Source organism: Grampus griseus, assembly GCF_964374135.1.
Source record: "Grampus griseus genome assembly, chromosome: 3".
In the NCBI taxonomy this organism is placed as follows: domain Eukaryota; kingdom Metazoa; phylum Chordata; class Mammalia; order Artiodactyla; family Delphinidae; genus Grampus; species Grampus griseus.
In genome coordinates this window covers 88,427,150-88,449,997 of record NC_139019.1, presented here as the reverse complement: position 1 = coordinate 88,449,997, position 22,848 = coordinate 88,427,150, and the positions used below count along the sequence as shown (strand labels likewise).

General features: G+C 33.5%; 1 protein-coding gene across 3 annotated transcripts in view; it reads right to left on the bottom strand.

The window, feature by feature from the left end:
* The window catches only part of FER (FER tyrosine kinase), a 466,095-nt gene that overhangs the window by 128,445 nt on the left and 314,802 nt on the right, over window positions 1-22,848 (bottom strand). For all 3 annotated transcript variants that reach the window (XM_082651708.1, XM_082651707.1, XM_082651709.1), the window contains one exon: window positions 20,741-20,835. In XM_082651708.1, coding sequence (XP_082507834.1) covers window positions 20,741-20,835 — 95 coding nt within the window. The remainder of the gene's footprint in view (window positions 1-20,740; window positions 20,836-22,848) is intronic.

Here is a 22,848-nt window from a genome sequence, read left to right as displayed (position 1 = left end):
ATTTTAAAAAAAGAACTCATACAACTCAATAGCAAAAACCAAATAATCCAATTAAGAAATTTTCAAAACACCTGAATAGACATTTCTCCAAAGAGGATACACAAAAGGCCAATAGGTACATGAAGAGATGCTCAACATCACAAGTCATTAGGGAAATGTAAATCACAACCACAATAAGATATTAATTTATGCCTATTAGAATGGCTATCATCTGAAAGACAAGAGTTAACAAATGCTGGCATGGATGTGGAGAAAAGGGAAGGGAACCCTATACACTGTGAGAGGGATTGTAAACTGGTAAAACCACTATGGAAGACAGCATGGAGAATCCTATAAAAATCAAAAATAGAACTACCTGATGATCCAGCAATTCCTCTTCTGAAAATATATACAAAGGAAACAAGAGCACTAACTTGAAAAGATATCTGCACCTCCATGTTCACAGCTGCGTTATCTACAATAGCCAAGACATGGAAACAACTTAAGTGTCCATGAATGGATGAATGAATAAAGCATAAAGTTGTGGTGTATGTGTGTGTGTATGTGTGTGTGTGTGTATGTGTATACATAATGCAATATTATTCAGCCATTTAAAAATAAGGAAATCCTACCGTTTGCAACAACCTAACGACATGGATGGACCGTGAAGGTACTATGCTAACTGAAATAAGTCAGACAAAGCAAGATAAAAAGTGTATGTTCTCACTTATATGTGGAATCTGAAAAAAACAAAGACCTCATAGAAAAAGAGATCAGATTTGAGGTTAACAGAGGTGGGAGGTATGGAGAAGGGGAATTTGAAGGAGGTCAAAAGATACAAACTTCAAGTTATAAGATAAATTAGTATCAAGGATGTTAACATACAACATGATGACTATAGCTAACACTGCTGCATGATATAGAGCAAAGTTGTTAAGAGAGTTAACCCTAGGTTCTCATCACAAGGAAAACGATTTTTCTTTCTTTTCTTTTTATTATATCTATCCGAGAGGATGAATGTTAGCTGAACCTATTGTGGTAATCTTTTCACAATACAGGTTAATCAAACCATAATGCTGTAGGCCTTAAACTTATACAGCGATCGTATGTCAGTTATTTCTCAATAAAAAGGGGAGGTTGGGGGAGCAAGACCAAGGAAAGAGAAATGAGAGATGATGACTGATGAGAGCCGAGAGACAGACTCAATGATTTAGGAAGGGGAGCGTACAGAAGAGACACAGGAAACATCAGAAAACTAATCATACACGCAGAATTTAGATGCCTAAAAACTGATTTTCATTAAATTAGCAATACCTGGTTCAGATAAAAATTCAATTTGATATATAAGATATATCATTTTATACATATAGAATACTAGGAGCAAGTCATCAATTCATTAATTTTGTCTTTGCTTATACTTTGGGAATCATCACGTGTTTTTTAAACGAAGTTCTATGTTAATATTAGGGAATACTTAGCACAGTAAATTAAGATTTACGCACATTTCACTTCACTTAATCTGTAACATACTACACCTGAAAAACAGTTTGTCAGTGAGCCCAACTTACACTCAACAGGAGAGCACATAAACCCCAAGGTTTATTTATGATCAACTACTGTAAAAAGTTTTGGAAGCATGTTCTAGGAATTATTCAATACTTTAAGTTTATACGCACCTATGGATTATATAAAACAACTTCAATGTCCATTCTACAATGAAAATTTTAGCTCCCTAAAAAAATGAAGTAAAATAGGTCAAATATTTAATTCATCACAATAAAAATGTTTTATTTCCTTAACAACTTAGCTATTTTTCAAATAGAAAAACCCATACGGCTCATCTTTATGAGATGGATACTGAGCATACCTCCACACTGCCTTGGAAATACAAGAACATTTTGAAAGATCACTGACATCAACATCATCTTTCTTTTTTGGCAAAAACCTTGTCATTTCTCCCTGGAATACTGCCAGAACCTATACTAACTTGGACTCAGAACTACTCGTAATAGCTTAATCATTTCCTACCTCAACTATTAAAATTAAACTCTTCATAAATCTATCTTCAGTACACTCAGGGGATGAAGACAGTTCAGCCAAGTTATTTTATCATCCAAACTTGTCTTACATGCCCTGGTTTTCTATACATCCAACACATTTTAGAAATTGGTATTCTGTTCATTCCTATCCACCTCGGACAGGTTTTGAGCTCTCCAAAGATTACTTGTCTTCCAAACCACTTACTAACCACTAGTCTTCTAACCTTGATTTGTCCATCTCTTGTTATGAATTTCTGAATCTGTGAACTGTGATTTTGCTTGGACTGCATTTCAAACTCTTTCCTATTACAAATACGTTTTGTATTTTATCTCAGAATCATAGTTCCTTCTTTGTTTATGGTTGACTTTAGATAAAATGTTTGGTCTACTGAAAGCTGCTTTCTGAAATTCTTTTTGTATATTTTCCTAAAATCTAAAGGCTTTGTATTTTAAAAATCAAGAAGAACTTACTGACCTGTACATTAATAGCCTTCTTTTCTGCTAAATTAAAATTCAATTATTTGGTAATGGTCTAGTAGGAGAGAAAGAAATGAATGTCTTGGATTAATTTTTAATTATTTAATTAACATTTTGACTAAACAATATAGGTCAAAATGGGTAACTACCTGTGCTTTGAAAATACTGACAGTTTTCAAAGGCTGGATGTTGTTTACTCTGAAGTATCTGGGCATGATAGGAATCTGATAGTTCATTGAACTGAAAATCCAATCTATACTAATGATACTCCTCTGCTCAGATTACTTTAATAGCAGCTAATAATTATTAAAAACTCAGAATGTGTTAAGAACTGTGCCATGTTCTTTATATATATTACTTCATTTAACTCTCGGAACATTATTATTCTCATCCCTCATTTTATAAGGAAAGATGCTAAGCCTTAGAGAGATTCAGTAACTTGCCCCAAGTCACACAGCTAGAAGCAGTAGGGTAGGAACTTAAACCCGTATTTGGCTCCAAAGCCAAAACGGTCATGTTTACACAGGCAAGTCACTCTAAAGTATAGCAACTCCCAAATGAGAGCCATCGTGAACTCTGAATCCCACTGAGCATTTCTTTTATTGTAAGTGTTAAAGTCAATAACGACAGAACATCACAAGTGATCAGTGAGAATCCTCAAATACTTTGGAGGTGAGTATTTTTCCCAGTTTCTTTTCTTTTTCTTTTTAAATTGAAGTATAGGTGATTTACAACATTGTGTTAGTTACTGCTGTACAGCAAAGTGATTCAGTTATACATATATATACATTTTTTTAAAAAATTCTTTCCATTATGGTTTATCACAGGATACTGAACACAGTTCTCTGTGCCATACAGTAGGCACTTATCTATTGCATAAATAAAAGCCTACATCTGCTAACCCCAACCTCCCACTTCCCTGTTTCTTAAAAGAAATCCTGACTCCATAGTCAAGCACACTCAGATGAAATAAATGTGGACAAAAGGAACATTATACAGAGATAAGAAAAATATTTTCTGATACTCTCATTCATAAAAACTTAAATCTCTATTACGGCCATAACTAGGGTATGGGGTTTGCTTGCCATCTATTAACTCATCTCTCACATGTACCTGCTTTTATACAAAATACTATGAAGGCTTCTGGAAGCACAGGCTCCACAGGGAGTCACGTATTTTCTAGAGAAATCTCTTGAGTTCAGATTTAATGCTGCCTGAACTGTTGATCCAGTGGTCTAAAGTTTGGAGAATATCTACGAATCTTTCCCATAACATATCTATTTAGATATTCATGACAGTAGAATTTAACCTAAAATGTATCTCCATGTGAGAACAGATGTACAAAAAAGTCCACTGAAATGCTCTTTATGGTAGCAGATGACTAGAAAAACAATTATCAAGCACTGTGTAAGCAAATACCATGCAATTATTGACAAAATAAATCTATATATACTGATGTAAAAAGACTAGGATATTTTGTCAAGTAAAAACAATACAAAGATCAGAGCAGTATGTATGGTAAGCTATTGTTTGTGTTAAAAATAAAAAGTTGTATATGCATATATATTTCCATGTGCATAGAAAAACTCTGGAAGGATAAAAGTAAAATTAAACACACGAAAACAAACAACAAAATCCCTCCTCAAAAAAAACTAGTAAGGGCAGCTGCCTCTAAAAAGAATTCCAAAGGGAATGGGGAGTCAGGGACAGAAAAATGGCTTTTCATTGTGTTTCCTATTGTACTCTTTGAAAGTAACACTTAAAAAAAAGTCACTGCCGGACTTCCCTGCTGGGGCAGTGGTTAAGAATCCGCCTGCCAATGCAAGGGACACGGGTTCAATCCGTGGTCTGGGAAGATCCCACATGCTGCAGAGCAACTAAGCCCGTGCGCCACAACTACTGAAGCCCGCGTGCCTAGAGCCGGTGCTCCGCAACAAGAGAAGCCACCGCAATGAGAAGCCCGTGCACCGCAAAGAAGAGTAGTCCCCACTCGCCACAACTAGAGAAAGCCCACGTGCAGCAACCAAGACCCAACACAGTCAGAAATAAATTAATTAATTTTAAAAAAAGTCACTGCTTAAAACATAATTGCATTGGAAATAACAAATTGGTCACCCTGAACTGTAAGGCCCTTCATCATTCCATCCCTCCTACCTTTCCAACCTTACTTACGTGTTTCTCCCAGGCGCACATGCCTCAGTCATTCTACCCTTCTTCCTGTTCCTCAAACACAAAGGCCATTCCTACCCTTTCCCCAACACTTAGCAAGGGTAGATTATTTTTATCTTTCAGGTTTTAACACAAATGCCACCTTCTAGAGATGTTTCCTAAGACCTCTAAAATAAATTAGGTGCTACCTGTGACTATCTCTCTGAGCAAAACTCTTAATAGCATAATTTGCAATAATAAATTTATTTGCGATTACTGTTTAAATATATGTCTCTCTCACTACATTGAATTTCATGAGGGAAGAGATCATAGTTATATTTTTCACCAATGTATATGGTGTATGGAACACAGTTAATGCTAAGTATTTATCAAATAAAGTAATTAATCCAAATCTCCCAACAATAGGTTTATAAAGAATGGAAAGTCTTAAAGAAAAAGGGGTGTATTTCTAAGTTTCAAAATCACTTTTCCAATAAAGATGTTAAAAAAAAATCACTTAAACACAGGGTGATATATGTGTCTAAAAAATAGTTATTTTTTGTGTTTATTTTTTATCAAAATCAACTGGCTTAGAATATTTTTGACAGAATAATAAAGCTCCTTCAAATTATAGCCTCATTAGCTTAGAAATTCCACTTTAAAGAGAATTGAAGAATATAACTATGACTCTTAGAAGTAATAACAATTATACAATACTTATACTTTTTAATATATGATTACCTATCCTTTATTCTTAAAAAGCACTTTTGAAGATGTAAAAATCTGCAAAAAGATAGGTATCTAATTCTTTTATCCTATTCAACAAATGACAGATGTTAAACATAGACAGGGTTTCTTTCTTAATTTTAGTAGCCAAGATAGGAAATATAGAAATTCAATCACTTGCTGGTAGCAAATAATATCTTAGAAGATAAATTCACTTGGAAGTCTTATCAAAGATCTTGAAAAAAATGTTCTCAATACTAATCCACAAACAGGTAAAAGACTAACATGTAAGAGAAGGAAAAAACAAAAGAAAACAAAATAATGTCTTAAAAAACCAGAAAATATGGAATACATGTAATCTTTTAAGATACAAAATTATTAAAGATGCTATATAAAGTCACTTTTTAAATTTGCTGCAGTTTGTTATATAAAAGCCTTTCATTTTGAATCCAGGTATTGTCAAGTGTGATATTGTTTTCTCAAGTTTGACACAGAAGAATTTAGGCAAATTTTTCTTTTCTAGCAAAGGTTACATTTTCTATGTGTATTTATTAAGCTCTCAATCTGAGGCACAGCTGTGTCAGGTATTGAATAATATTCTTACTGGAACTGAAATTCATGTCCATAAATAGGTACCAATGACAACTGACTTCAGTTCTACAGAGAAGGACAGATGGAGGCAAATGAAGAGCAGGAAAGTTCCATAAACACAAAACCTTATTATAATGAGAGTTTCTAATATTATTTTCACATTTTCAATGACAAGAAGGTATGCAACACTTAACATAAAGTGCAATCACTCAAGATGAATCTGTGAAGATGTTTAATGTATATAGCATCTGAAAATCTAGAAAAAGAAAAAAGGAAGTACCTAAATGAGAAGAGAGATATTAAATATGACCAGAAGACTTGTGAAGAAATGAGAAAAGAAAAAATGCATAATAGATTTTCATAAGTAATTAATTTGGCTGGTCATAAAATGAGCATTTAGCAAGTAGAAGACTGATTTCATCCTTAAAAATGTACTCGAATTTATGAAGGAAATGGGGAAAAAAAAGGCAAAAATGTACACATTCCTGTCCATTGGAAACAACATAACACAGACTCTTAGGCCTCAAGGGCCTAAAAGATATTCAGTATTTTCCAAGGAATTGCTCATAAAGATGAAGCTCTCTTTACATTAGTTACCCTCAAAGCTGTTAAGAACAGCAAGAACATAGCATGCCCAGTTTAAGATAATCACTGCAGGGTGACTCCTTAAAATGAAATAACTCATTACTATGATCTACGAGGCTTTGCATGGCTTGAACCCCATCCCCTTTCTAACCTCATCTCCTACTACTCTCCCCTTACTCTTCCTTCATCCACACCACTCTCTCATGAAGCGTCGAATGTCCATCCTCCAGTGTCTACACAGAGTTCTCTCACTTCCACCAGGCATTTTACTCAACGTTCTACCCATACTGAGGCTTTCCCTGGCCACTCTCTCTAAGACTCCAACCTCTGCCCATACCAATAGTTGCTATCCTCTTCCCTCTATGCTCTATCTTTTCACACCACTCAACATCCTACATATGTTTTACTTACTTAACATATTTCTTTCCCTACCAGAACATAGGGTTCACGAGAGTAGGAAGTTTTGCTTTTTGTGGGGTCTTTTGGTCTGTTTTCTTCACTGTTGAATCCCCAGTATGTGGCATATACGGGAGGCATTCAGTAACTGTTTGGTGACCAAATGACTGAACAATCTAACAGAATATCTAGCCTTAAATAGTTTTTAAGTACAATTCTACTTAAAGAATATTGGTGTATCTGAGTAGAGTGACATAACTTCTCAAATATTAATGGATAAGGTTTTAGTTTCTTCCACAAATTTAGTCCAGAGTTTGCCTATCATTTCTGAATAGACAGGGTAACTTACAACTAGATAGGGATATAAATAACTTAAAACTAGAAGGGGATAAACAAAAGAAGAGAGAGCCAATATCTTTGGCTAATGCTGACAAGAGGCGTTTGTTCAGCTTCTACGTAAAATAGTTTGAATATTTATGGTACTGCAATGTAAATAAAAAACCTCCCAACATATTCACTTTTCAACTTTCATCATAAATAAAATAAGCATTGTTTAAGAACTTTGATTCAACCGATTTTCAGTTGTCTTTTAATCTTGGAAATATTTTGTGTTCCCCATTGTTTTAATAACTGTTCTCCTTACAGTTCTGATAATATGAAAATCTCATACTAAATAGGCACTGTCAGAGTCATATACATTGGGTATACTACTGGGAAAAACCTATTTATTTATTTTAAAAAATACATTATATGTAAAAATTTTTATTTCAGCTGAATTCATCACAGTTTTACTAGCCCTGTTCATACTTCTAACATTTGCATCAAATATAAGTAGGCTTTTAATAATGAAGCAAATTTTCTTATCATTTATATTACTTTAAAGTTTCTCTGCAAATTTTAAGACTTTTCCATGTACAGTAACAAAAACTTAAAAACAATAACAAAAGTAAAACTAATCAGTAGTTGATCCATGAGGAAGGATGCATATATGTTCATAACGCTTACACTTTCCTTTAATTCATTAAGAAACTTCAATTATCAGAAAGACATTTTCAAAACAGGATCTAAGAGCGAAAATATGGTTCAGAATATGCTTTCTCCTTCTCACCAAGCTATCTGCCTCCTTGCAGGAGGTACTTAAGGTATAAGTGCCATCAGATGCTCAGAACATGAAAAACATATGGGTAATATTGCTCAGATATACACAATGCACCAATGGCTCAAATGTACCATGAAAAGTTAGTATCTGTTATAACACACCAACCTTTGCTCACTGATAGAAAAGAAAATCCCTAAGCACTTCTTTATAACCATTCAAGTCAAAGAGGGGATACAGTAATAGTTGTTATATTTTAGATTTCATTTCTCATAGTTTTCTTTTGGGTTAATGTTTTTAGTGTTTAGCTCAACCTCTGGGAAGGAAGGGTATGGTCTACCCAAAACAACAATAGAAAAATGCTAATACCACATGTGTGGAATACCACCAGGTTATCAATTTAAGTCGTGCATAAATTAAGTAAAGTAACTGATTTCAAAAGATATTAGTGCTCTTATTGTCTGGAGAAACGTCCAGTTTAAACTATTCCATCTGCAATTGCTTTGGGATATTAGGCAGCAAATGAAACATTAGGGTAACCCAATGTATCATTTGGTTGAGAAAGAAATATCAACTTAAAGATGCTATCTTTTTAAAATGTTGTTTTGCAAGTATTAAAAAGTCAACTAAGCACATTTATTTAGCTTTTCATTAATGTAATATGCTTGAATTATAAAGACCAATATCTAAGTTTAGATGTCAGTTAACATAGAAAAGCTACCCATTCTTCCAAATAGAAATTTACAATGCACTAATTTATAATTACTCATTTAGACTCATTCAAACTTTGTTTTAGGGAAGAGATATGGGAACATATGTATATGTATAACTGATTCACTTTGTTGTAAAGCAGAATCTAACACACCATTGTAAAGCAATTATACTCCAATAAAGATGTTAAAAAAAAAAAGAGTATTCTATTGGCATCTCCAAACAACAAAGTAATAAAGCCCACAAAATTAGGTTCTTCTTTAGTAATTATCAGCAGCATAAAAAAACTCAGCCACTGAGTTGACATATCTTATAATCTTTAGCACAAAATATTAATTTGAGATTTGTCCTTTACCTTGAACTCAAAATTTACTGCTGTGAAGTGATATTGTTACATATCTGGTAATGGATTGTATGATGGGAGATGGGTTAAATCCGTATAAGGTCAGGTGCCAGTTCAGACTTCAAGGGCTCTTTTACTGTGTGCCAGGAGCCATGTTCCTTAATCTTTTGTTGGCACAATTTACCCTTTCTATATTTATAATGAGTGAAAGAAACAAATGCCAGGCAAGGATCCAGAGCCAAAATACTGGGACTTTGTTATCAAAGGAACAGAAACTGTCATTTCCAGTGACTCCCATAATAACCTTCTATAGCTGTGATGTCATGTAACAAATTGATTCTCTTAGAATCACGTAAAAATATAAAAGTTCATTATGAATTGGGAAGGAAAACATTTATTTTTTAAAACAATTTAACCTTCTGGCTAAACTTAGTGAACATACCCTAGAAATTACAAATGAAATGAATAATTAAAAGAAAAAATTCTGACAATGGAAAGATTTCTTTTGAAAGGCATTTATGAGAACTATATAAATAATAATGTCCAAATTTCTAAGCTAAAATCTCTAGACAATATAAACTACACGAGCTCAATATTTTTTCAGACTTGTTATAGAGATATTTTGATGTTGTCTAAAACCTGGTAAAAATTCTTCAGTAATTCTAAAAACTCCAAAGCCATAAGTCATTTTAAAATTAAGATAAGTTTGAGGATTGCCAAAGAGCATGCACCTGTGAGAGCTGAGGAATGTACCACATAATATAACATTCAATTAGTTCCAAGAAGTTCTGAACTCAAAGATAACATCCAGGTCCAAAAGAAGGGGCAGTTAGCAATATCTAGTACAAGACTAGAGACTGATGTTTGTCTTGCTAAAATTAATTACCTCTACCCAGGATCTGTACCTCACATTGTTGTACTTGGAGATTAAGGTGCTTGGTTTCTTATTCATCAGGGTATTTTACATCAGCCCTAATTTAACCACATATGTGAAAATAAATGACAGCTGCCTGAACTATAAATACTCCTTTAAGTCATGGCTTGTCATTTGAAAAATAAGTCCTCTCATCATTTCCTTCATTTCAATCTCTAAGTAAAAAACAACTCGTTTGCAAAATAAAATGGGGTCATCTTTTAGCATATTAGAGTTTGTCTTTGTTTTCAGTATTTCCTAGCACCATTTACAATTGCCTTTTGTTTGATTTTGTTTATCCAGCAACCTATAAGCAAGCAATAAATAAAGTATTTGTAATTCAAGAAATGATTCAAATGAAGACAGGATCATCTTGGAGTAGTCACTCTAAACTTCAATCCTCAAATGCTTATAATCTCCTCAAACATTACTCTAGTGAAAATGTATTTCAGATTTATGTTTCCAAAGGGCTCAGTTATCTGACAAGAACAGGAGCATTTTAAATCTCTGCATAATACATTTCTGAAATGGCTTGCATATAAGACACCAAGCAGTTATTAACTCTTGCTTTTAATCTACCAGTTCTCTAAATCTTCTCTCCACAGCTTGATTCCCAGTAGAGAAAAAAGTAACTCAAACAAAAATCTTCCTGTTTACCATAATAAACTGTTTACTTATCTGTGCACAAGGTTGAGAAATAATGGAATGGGGATGCATGTATCTGCCCACAGGGTACTTGCATAGGCATTTTGCTTGAATTTTCATTTATATTTTCAATTCATAAAAGGATTATATATTTTGACCCAATTATAACTTGAATGCCGTAATACAAAATAGAAAGAGCACAGTTTTCCCACTTGGTATTTAACTGATGTTGACAAGCCACTCTAAGCTCTCTGAACCTCATTTAGCTTATTTGTAAATGGAGATAACAATACCACCTGGTAGAGCAAATGACATAATGTTAATTAAAGTCCTTTGAGAACTGTAAAATATCATGTAAATGTAAAATATTGTTTATTATTATGCTACTTTATTAAGAATGGAAAGTAGCTGGTTATTTCCCCATCATGCCTTTTGTAAAATGAGGAAAGGAAAGATGCTCTTTTGAAGTAATCAATAGTTTGTGATGAGAGGTTTCAAATTTAAGAAAAATTTTCCTAACTAAAAAATTATAGGTTAGAGCTAAAATTTAGAAGCCATTTTAATCCAGCCACTTTAGTTTTAGATACAAGGAAAGAAAGACCCAAGAAGGGTAAATATTAAAACATACAAACTAAACAGTCACTAATGGTGGTGGAAAGGGAAGAGCTAAACCAAACTTTATGCTTCCCAATTTGCTGTCACATCACTTGGCTAAAGAAATCTAGGGTTAGGATTAGAGTCAGGGGCAGGGGCAAGTTCAGGGGTTGGGTTAAAGTTCTGCCTGGATTATAGGAGTCATTTTTTTTTTGGCGGGCCTCTCACTGCTGTGGCCTCTCCCGTTGTGGAGCACAGACTCCAGACGCGCAGGCTCAGCGGCCATGGCTCACAGGCCCAGCCGCTCTGCGGCATGTGGGATCTTCCCGGACCAGGGCACGAACCCGTGTCCCCTGCATCGGCAGGCGGACTCTCAACCACCGCGCCACCAGGGAGGCCCTAGGAGTCATTTTAAATCATCACTTTCTTCTGTTGGTCAATTATAAAATAATAACAATAAAAATTATGACACGATGAGAATACACAGAGTGGTCATTATGGTTAAACATTGTAAGAATATATATATAAATATAAATTATATATACGTATACATATGTAAAGTGCCTATGTGTGTTTGGTATACACATACAAAATCACAGTACGTTAGCTCTTACAGCAACTCTATTATTCTTACTTCATGGGTAAGAAAACTAAGGGAGGGAACAGAATGGTTAAGTAGACTGAGCAAGATTATAGAACTAACAAGCTTCTGGCCAAAATGCCTGCCTCTTGGTCTTTTTTTTTTTTTTTAAGAGTTGTACATCTTAATGTACAATTCAGTGAGTTTTGACAAATTTACAGAGAGAGATGTATGACTGTCACCACAATACAGTTTAGAACATTTTCATCACTCCATAAAGATCTCTCTCGCCTGTATAGAGTCAATCCCCATCTAAACCCCTAGTCCCAGGAAATCACGAATCTTCCTTCTTTATCTATAGAAACATTTTCTGGGCATTTCATTTTGTATCGGACTTGGGTTCATCTATACTGTAGCATATATTATTAGCTCATGACACTATCATTTAACAGTAATATTACTTTTGTATGGATATACTATATTGTTTATTCATTCAGCAGCTGATGGACATTTGGATTCTTTCTACTTTTTGGCTATTATAAATAATGTTTCTATGAACAATTGCAGTTGTTGTGTGGACACACATTTCAATTTTCTTAGGTGGATACCTAGGATCAGAACTGTTACTTTGTATGGAAAATTTATGTATAACTTTTTGAGAAACTGTGACACTTTTCCAAAGTGGCTGTATCATTTTACGATCCATGAGCAATGTATGAAGGTTCCAGTTTTCCACATCCTCACCAACACTTATTAGAGCTCATGATCTTCACCACTACCCTCTGTAGGCTTCCAATAACCGTGCACATATGACACTGAATGTTAGAATGGGAGGGAAGGGGACTTCCCTGGTGGCGCAGTGGTTAAGAATCCTCCTGCCAATGCAGGGGATACAGGTTCGAGTCCTGGTCCGGGAAGATCCCACATGCCGCGGGGCAACTAAGCCCGCATGCCACAACTATTGAAGCCTGTGCGCCTAGAGCCCGTGCTCCGCAACAAGAGAAGCCACTGCAATGAGAAGCCCGTGCACCACAACGAAGAGTAGCCCCCACTCGCCGCAACTAGAGAAAGCCTGCGAGCAGCAACGAAGACCCAATGCAGTCAAAAATAAATAAATAAGTAAATAAATAAATAAATAAATAAACGAATGGGAGGGAAGGAGGAGCTAAATGGAGTGAGGGAGACAGAGCTTAAACTTACTCAAAGACAACCAAGTCTGTTTCATTTATGTTAAAAAAAATTTTTAAGACTTTTGAGAGCGGTTTTCGATTCACAAAAAAAATTGAGAAGAAGATACAGAGATTTCCCATATAATCCCTGCTCCTTACTAGAGCGCTTCATGTATAATCAAATCCCTTGTTAGAATTTGTTATATTTATTACAACTAATGAACCTATATTGACACATCATTATCACCCAAAGTCCATAGTTTACACCAAGTTTCATTCTTGGTGTTGTATGTTCTATGTGTTTGAAAAAATGTAAAATGACATGTATCTACTATTATGTCATACATGGTAGCTTAAATATCCTATAAAAATCCTCTGTGCTCTACTTATTCATACCTCCCTCTTCCATAACCCTTGGCAGCCACTGAATTTTTTTTTTTTAACTGTCTCCATGGTTCTCCTTTTTCCAAAATGCCAGAGTTGAAATCATAAAGTACATAGCCTTTTCAGATTGGCTTCCTTTACTTAGCAATATATATTTAAGTTCCCTCTATGAATTTTCATGGCTTAATATTTTATTTCTTTTAAGTGCTGAATAATATTCCATTGTTTGGAGGTACCATAGTTTGTTTATCCACTCACCTAGTGCAGAGCATCTTGGTTGCTTCCAAGTTTGGGCATTATGAATGAAGCTACTATAAACATCCTTGCGCAGGTTTTTGTGTGGATATAAATTTTGAACTCCTTTGGGTAAATACTAAAGAATGTGATTGTTGGATTGCATAGTAAAAGTATGCTTACTTTTATAAGAAACTGCCAAACTGTCTTCTACAAACAAAGAGTTTTATTTCTTCCTTCCCAATCAGTACAACTTTTGTTCCTTTTGCCTTATTATGTTAGCTACGACTTTGAGTAAGATGTTGAAAAGGAATGGTCAGAGGGGCATCTGTGCCTTGGTTTGTGATCTTAGTGGGAAAGCTTCAAGTCTCTCACCATTAAGTATAATGTTAGCTGTAGAGTTTTTGTAGATTTTTTAAAAAACAAACTGAGCAAGTTCCTCAAGTTTTCTGAGTTTTTTAAAATTTTTTTCATGAAGGGGTGTTGGATTTTGTTAAATGCTTTGTCTGCATCTATTGATATGATCACCTGATTTTTCTTTTAGCCTATTGATGTGATGGATTACATTAACAAATTCTCAAATGTTGAAACTGGCTTGCAAACCTGGGATAAATCTCTCCTATGCTTTTCATAACCATGTATTTATCAGCTTTTCATCTTATAGTGGAAATATATATATATATATATATATATATTTTTTTTTTACAAGGAACCTTATGGTGTTTGCCTCATTTATCTTTATATTCTGGTATGTAAACGTGTTCACTGATGAGAAAGGAAAAGATTCATAAGGCTTAAACAACAATAAATTGAGAAAATAGGAAGAGTTTCTTACCAGGTCTTAACTTGAAAATGTCAAAATTATGAGCTCATTGTTTTTGAACTTGCTATTTTGGCCCAGGTTTCGTAATATTAGAATGTTAGATTATAACTGGTTCAATACTAGAGATATTGAAGCTGTGTCTGAAGAGAAAAAATCACTAAAGACTATTTGTTATCTTAAATTACTTTAAAAATGTTTAAAACAAAAAAACAATCATTTATTTTTAAGTGCTATAGTGGTTTTACCATTGAATGCTATAATGTCTTTTATATTAGTATAGTAGCTAGAATTTTGGTTTCAAACACTGGCAAAGAAATATTGTGGCAAAGGTGAAAAATACCTTAAACATATTAAAAGGTGATTTTTATTTACTTTTTCTTGCTTTATTTTTTGCTGTATTGTTCTAGAACATCTAGTATAGTGTTTAAGTGGTAAATGTAGGCATATTTGTCTTATTTCTGATATAAATGAGCAAAGTATTCAGTCATTTGCCATTAAATATGATGTCATCTTAGGAGCATGTCTTTCTTAGGAGCCACTCACGGTGAGAACATTCTCTTCTATTCCTCAATTTCAGAGAATTCTTAACAGGAATTAGTGTTGGATTTTGCCAAATGATTTTTCTTCATTTATTGAAATGATTATGTAGTTTTAAATTTTATTAATATGAATTACATTGATTGATATTTGAAAGTTAAATCAGCTGGTAGTCCTAGGATAAATTCCACTTGATCATGATGTATTTTTATCTGCTGTTGCATTTGCTTCATTAAAATTGTGCTCAGAATTTATATATGTAATAATGACATATAGTCTGTAGTTTTCTTTTGCTGTAATATTTTTGTCTAGTTTCAGAATCAGGTCGTGATGATCTCAATGAGTTGAAAAGTAGTCTCTTCTTTACAATTTTCTAAGAATTTGTGTAGAGTTGGTGTATTTCTTCTTAAAACTTTGGTATAATTCACCAGTGAAGCCATACAGGTCTAGAGTTTTCTTTGAAGGATGGTTCCTTAATGACCAATTCTATAAAAGATATGGTGTTATGAAGGCTGAATGAGCTTTGGTAGTTTTTGTCTTTCAGAAAATTTGTCCATTTCATCTAAGTTGTTGAATTTCTTTATATAAAGTTAAGGAAATATTATGACTATCTTTTTTAATATCTGTAGACTCTATAATGATGTCACCTCTTTCATTCTTGATATTGGTAATTTGTGTCTTCTTTTTTCTGAAGAGTCTATATAGAGGTTTTATCAATTTTATTAATCTCAAAGGATTCCATTGATTTCTTCTGTATTTTTTTCCCTTTCTTCTACATATTTTGGGTTAATTTGCACTTCTTTTTAAGGTAGAAATTGAGGTCAAAACTTTGAGTCCTTTCATCTTTTCTAATATAGGCCTTTAGTGCTGTATTTATTTCCCTAAGTACTGCTTAATAGGCATCATATAAATACGGAGATGTTGTGTTTTTTTTTTCTTTCCATTTAGTTCAAAATACTTTCTAAGTTCCACTCTGACCCACTGGTTACTCAGCTATGCATTGTTTACTTCCCAAATATTTAGAGATTTTTCATATTGTTCTATCCTTGAGTTCTATTTTATTTCTGTTGTGTTCATAGAACTTAAATTCTTATAAATTTATTGAGATTTGTTTTATGGCCCAGGATATGATCTATCTTGGTAAATATTCTCCGTGTACTTGAAAAGAATGTATGTCCTGGTGATGTTGTGTAGAGTGTCCTATAAAGGTCAGTAGGTCAAGTTGACTGACAGTGTTATTCACATCTTCTGTGACTTCCATAGTGAACATAGTTCTTAAAAAAATCACTTACAACAGCATCACAAAAGATCAAATACTCAGAGATAAGTTTGACAAAAGATGGAAAGTCCTGTACACTAAACTCTACAGAACCTTGCTGAGGGATATTAAAGAAGACCTATCCTACTAGAAAGATATGTCATGTAGAGGGGTGAGAAGACTCAATATTGTTAAGAAGTCTATTCACCCCAAACTGATCTATAGAGTCAATGTAATCCCAATCTAAATATTAGCAAACCTTTATATGGAAACTGAAAAACTAATAATAAAATTGCTAGAGAAATGCAAAGGACTTCTAACAGCCAAAACATTTCTAAAAAAGAACAAAGTTAGACAACTAACATTATCTGATACAAGACTTACTATAAAACTTCAGTAGTCAAGGCAGTGTAGTATTGGCATTACAACAAACAAAAAGATCGACAGAAATTAGAGTCCAAAAATAAAACTACACATAAATATATTTTAAAAAATGAAGGTAAAAAAAATCAGGAGAGAAAGGAGAGTCATTGGTGCTGGAACAACTGAATATCTATATGCCAAAAATATGAACTTCAAATCATTCCTCACAACCATATGAAATGGACCATAGAATGAACTAGAAATTCCAAATTCTAAAACTATAAAAATTGTAGAAGTAAACATAGGAGAAAACCTTTGTGACCTGGGATTCAACAAAGATTTCTTAGATATACCATCAAAAACATGATCTATAAAAGAAAAACATAATTTAAAGTTTGAAATTAAAAACTTCTGCTCTTCAAAAGACACTATTAAAAGAATGAAAAGACAAGTCAACTGAGAGAATATTTGAAAATCATACATCTGATAAAGGACTTGTATCCAGAATATATAAAGAACCAAGACTTTATTACAAGAAAACAACCCAATTAAAAAACTGGGCACATTACTTAAATAGACACATCAAAGAAGATATATGAATGGCAAATCAGTACATGACAAGGTGCTCACATCATTAGTCAGTTGGGAAAGACAACAAAAACCACAATAAGACACTACTGCATAAAATTTTAATATCTAAAGACTGACCACACCAAGTGTTGATGAAGATGTAGAGAAACTACAGTTGGGAATGTCAACTAGTATAATCACTTTAAAATCTATTTGGCAATTCCTTAAAAATTTAAACATGTACATTCTATCTAATTCATTTATTCCACTCCCAGGTATTTTCCTTAGAGAAATGAAAGCACATGCCCATACGAAGACTTATACGTGGATGTTCACAACAGCTTACTTGGCAGTAGCCCCAAATAGGAAACAACCCAAAAGTCTATCAACAGTTGATAACAACGGTGATATATTCATATGATGCTATTCTACTCAGCAATAAAAAAGAATGAACTTCCGATAAACATTACAACATGGATGGATCTCAAAATTATGCTGAATGAAACAAACTAGACCCAAAAAAGAAAAGAGTAGTACAGACTATATGATTCCATTTATATAAAATTCTAAGAAACACAAACTAATATATAGTGACAGAAAGCAGATCAGTGGTTGACTGGGACAGGGGTTGAGAGGGGGAGGAGGAAGGGACTACAAAGAGGCATGGGGAAAATCTGGGGGTGATAGATGTGTTCATTACTTTGATTGTGGTGATGGGTTCACAAGTGTATACATATGTCAATACAATGAAGTGTACATACATAAAGTATATGTCAATTACATATCAATAAATCTGTTTTCAAAAAGATTGACAAATTATGATTATTAAATATTAGATTTTTGACAGACATTCTCTCAAAATTGAATTAAGTAGGTCCAACACTTCAAGGCAAAAAACTGACAGTTTTTGTTACCAGGGGAAAAAAAATCCAAGCTTTGCAATGAAGTTAAAATTTTGGAAAACACATTTGCTATAAAGAAATTGATACCTCCTAATACTTTTCCAGTGAGATTAGTGATGACATTAATGAATGTGGTCTTTTGATATTGTATAATGAATTACTTCACTGTTTGGAAGATCTATATAACCTGGTCACTTGATATTTTCCAAATGAGAAATGACAAAGCATGATGCTACAAAAATTATGTATTCATCTTATAAGATTGACAAATGGAATTAATGTAACAGAGTACGAAAAGTTCAATGTGGTTTCAGATCAGACACTGCAACTAACCTCCAAGAAAATTTAGCAAAGTCCACTGTGGTAGGCAGAATTTGAAGATGGCCTCCCAGTAATGTCCCACCCTAATCCCTGGAACATGTGAACATGATTAGATATCAATCCCATAATTATGTTTTATCATATTGCACAGTTGCCCTAAAAATAGGCAGATTAGCCAGGTGAGCCTGATCTAATCACAAGACCTTTCAAAAAAGTGGAGGGTATTCTCCCAGCTTTTTTGAAAAACAAAACAGAACAAAATGAAAAACAGAAGGAGAAGTTAGAGAAATTCAAAGCACTTGAAAGATGTGACACACTGGGTCTGAAGATCAAAGAATGTAGGAAACCTTAAGAAGCTGGGAGATGCCCTTGGCTCACAGCAAGAAAAGAAAGGGAACCTTAGCCCATTTCTCAACTGTAAGAACCGGAAGGAGTTTGGAAATGGATTCTTCCCCAGTGTCTCCAGCCAAGAATTTTTGGCTTTATGAGACCCTAAGCAGAGAACCCCAGTAAAGCCTGCCTGGACTTCTAACCTACACAACTGTGAGGTAATAAATGGATATTGTTTAAAGCTGCCATGTTATGATCGTTTGTTGTGCCGCAATAGAAAGCTAATACATTAACCATAAATCAAAATGCACATAAACTCAGATCCAACTCAAGCACTGTTTAAAAAAGAAAAAAAACCCAAATAATAAAAATGGAAACAACCAAAGTATCCATAATTAGAAGATCGATTTAAATTATAGAAAGCCATATAATGGAATATTCTGTAGCCATTATAAAGAAAAGGTAGAACTATATGGATGAATATGAAACAATGAAACTATGTTATATTAATAATAGAAAAAAAGATCAGCAATGTTAAGATTTTGAATAATTAAAACATTTGCATAAAATCATGGTATCTATAGTAAATATTTTCCTGAGGGGAAAAACACAAAAAAATAAATAGCAATTAGCTTTGGGGTAAGATTAGATTGTTGAGTAGGACATTTTCTAATGAAATTTATTATTCTTAATCATTAAAAAAATATATCAATAAAGGTTACTATTTAGTGTCCAGATAAACACTTTCCTGGCTCTCTTCCAAAGCTATCTTTTGCTTTATGCAATTTAGACCTGCCATCAGGAATTTGTTACCATGCTCCTTTAATCAGTCATAGTAACACCAAAATGACTTTTCCTCATCAAGTCTGCCCTACCTCTCAAATCTAAGTTTCTCAGTGACATCCCTTATTAACTGGGGGCATCATTTTCATTATGTGAATGTTTTATGTATTTATAATACTTAAACATCCCATTTTAATTAAACTTATAGGCTATTCAATTGTTTTAAAAATTTTGTATGAAAATTGTATGAAAGCTACTTTAAGATATAAATCGTAAATAGTGTAAACCATGCAAATATATATTGCCATTTGAGGATGAAAATGATTATGATCTAGGAATCCTTCAGTTATATGGTAATAAAGAAATATTCCAATAACAATCAAACCAGCATGGTAAAATTGGACCAATTTAACCTTTAATAATGAAAGAATTATGTGAAAAGTTTTTAATGGGCAATCTACAATATCAGGTTTATGTGATGTATATTAAAGTTAGAAAAATGTTTTATATTCCTTTAAGTTTCTTCTTGTAAAATGAATAGTTAAGGTAACAAAGCAAATCCTTTTCAGTTATTAAATACTGTATTTATAAATCTTATCAAGGTCATATTTTACCTCTGATTCTATTTTCTACAACAGAAAGATGTACAATAAAAATAAAGATAACACGGTATCAGTTTGATGTTATCCTTGTTTGTTTGCAAAAGTAGTTAACCAAAATACCTGGAGGTGTTAAAAGTCACCAGAAAGAAAGAAAAGGACAAATTCCTAGAGAGATCACCTTTTTTTTTGTCCACACATCAAACAAGTTCATAGTTTGTGACCCAAAACATTATGATATTATTATATACAACTAAACAAAAGGATGTATGGTAATGTACTTGTAAAATGATATACAATGAATGAAATACAAGACAGTACTTTCATTATTATAAAGCAAACCTAAGTAGACTATTTATCTAAATAGCCTTTCTCACCGAAAGATTATATATAACTAATTTCCATGTGTAACTGCAATGTAATAATATATCTTCTCTTACAAAGGTTGGCTGACACTTTCTAGAAACTGGCAAGTATTATAGACTATAAAAATACCAAGTATGTGTACAAGCTCTTCATCATCAGGAAAATGTTAAACAAAATCCTTGGAAACTTAACAAGGAGAAATCAAAGAGACTAAACATATAAAAGCAATAAAACATGACATTAAAACGTCATTGAGGAAACCTCTAAAATCATATTACCTGGAACCAGTTCCATAATTATGTAGATAGGCTGTCTTTGTGTGCAAACTCCTATAAGTTTGACAATATTGGGATGATCATATTGCTTGAGAATTCTGGATAAGAGAAGTATAAGAATAGTTACCATTTAAGTTGTAAGCATTAATTTATGATCATGAGTAGTGTGCACAAGCAGAATGCACTTTAATCAACACAATTTTTAAAACTTTAGTACGAACCCAAATTATGATAAATGGGATGTATATGTCTTGACAAATCTTGGCAAAATATAGATATAAATGAGTCAGTTTTTATTCAGTTAAATATTCATTTAAAAATTATTATCTACTCTGAATAGGTAATAAGCATGCTAAACAGGAATAACTTACTTAGTCCAAAATATGCAGAACTCCCTTCAAAGAATCTGGTTTTAGCCACCCTCACAAAAGCTGGAAAGTATTAGTGGACCAAAACCTGTAAGCTGTTAGGGCAGCATCTTTTTGTTTTGTTTTATTTTATGTATATACTTCATTTAAAACAAATAAAAATAGAACGATTCATATTGGTAAATGCTATAGAGTAATCACTTCATATTTAGACTTCACAATACATACTCTCTTGATGATCATGATCAACTTCAAAATAGTAAAAACTCAAGAAGTTTTGAGAAAACTGGCAGAAGGTTAAACAGTGAGTAATATAAGACTTAAGCTGAGGCAGAGAAGTTTTAGTTTGGATAAAGGCAGAATTTCAGAGAGCTGTAAAAGCATAGACTCATCTATAGGACCCCAAGCATGAGTTAAAAATAGATTAGATTCCATCAGAGGCCTGTCTACCCTGATGATTTCTGTTACCAAATGATCTTCCATGTTATCCTACTGACATAGTTATAAATTCACTCATATTTGAAAAAACACAGTCTCCTTTCTAGGAGAATGAAAAAAATAACTTCATTTGGAGAAAGATAAAACAGTTTATATGTGTGCTGTACATGTACAACTAAAGCAGAGATAGCTCTAAGAAAAATGTTATCGATTGAAAATATATACATTTAATAAATGAAAAAGTACACTGGGAAGAATTCTAGAGATAAAGAAAATGTTCTGTCAATAACTGAGTTTGCAGTTTCTATGAGGAATTAAAAAGGAAGTTTTAGAATGATTGACTGTAATCCAAAATGTCATTTCTTAGGTTGAAAACTGCTTAATAAAGAAATTCCACAAAACAGCCAGGATGAATCCAAATGACATTAAATAGCTAAATATATAGCTTTATTATCTGTTAAAGGATACTTGGGAGTTTGCATGGATGTAATTGTCATTTTTTTTTTTTTTTTTTTTTTTTTTCGGTACGTGGGCCTCTCACTGTTGTGGCCTCTCCCGTTGCGGAGCACAGGCTCCGGACGCGCAGGCTCAGTGGCCATGGCTCACGGGCCCAGCCGCTCCGCGGCATGTGGGATCTTCCCGGACCAGGGTGCGAACCCGTGTCCCCTGCATCGGCAGGTGGACTCTCAACCACTGCGCCACCAGGGAAGCCCCGTAATTGTCATTTTTAACATAAAATTTCAGTCTCACTTTAAAAGAAGAAATTAAACTCTATCTTTCAGTAAAAAATCCACAAATTAGAAAGCAAGATACCTTAAGATACCTATGAATAACTAAAATAATGAGGCTATAAGTTTCAATTGTGATAGCATACCTTTAAATTCATCATAGGATATTTTTTCTGAATTGCTAATAATATACATGAAAAAGGTTTGCAACTTTATTCCACAGATAATATTTAATAAATGCACCCAACTAGTTTAATCCATTGCTATAAATATCCATTTTTAGATGATGGAGAAATGACATCAAGATGCTCTATGCCACGGGATTTAGTTATTTCGTTGCTATGTCCTCTGTTCTCCCATGGCACTTTCCAAAAACTTCAATTTTATATACAATGCAGTGATGGAGACAACACACACACACACACACACAAACACACACACACCTTTCCTTCCTTCCCTTTATACCACCAATCTATGGATCTATATATCCTCATTCTCCTTCTCTCCCTCCCAACTATCCACCTACTCATCCATCTCCCATTCATATGTCCATTCTCACTCTATCCAAAGCTCCTTT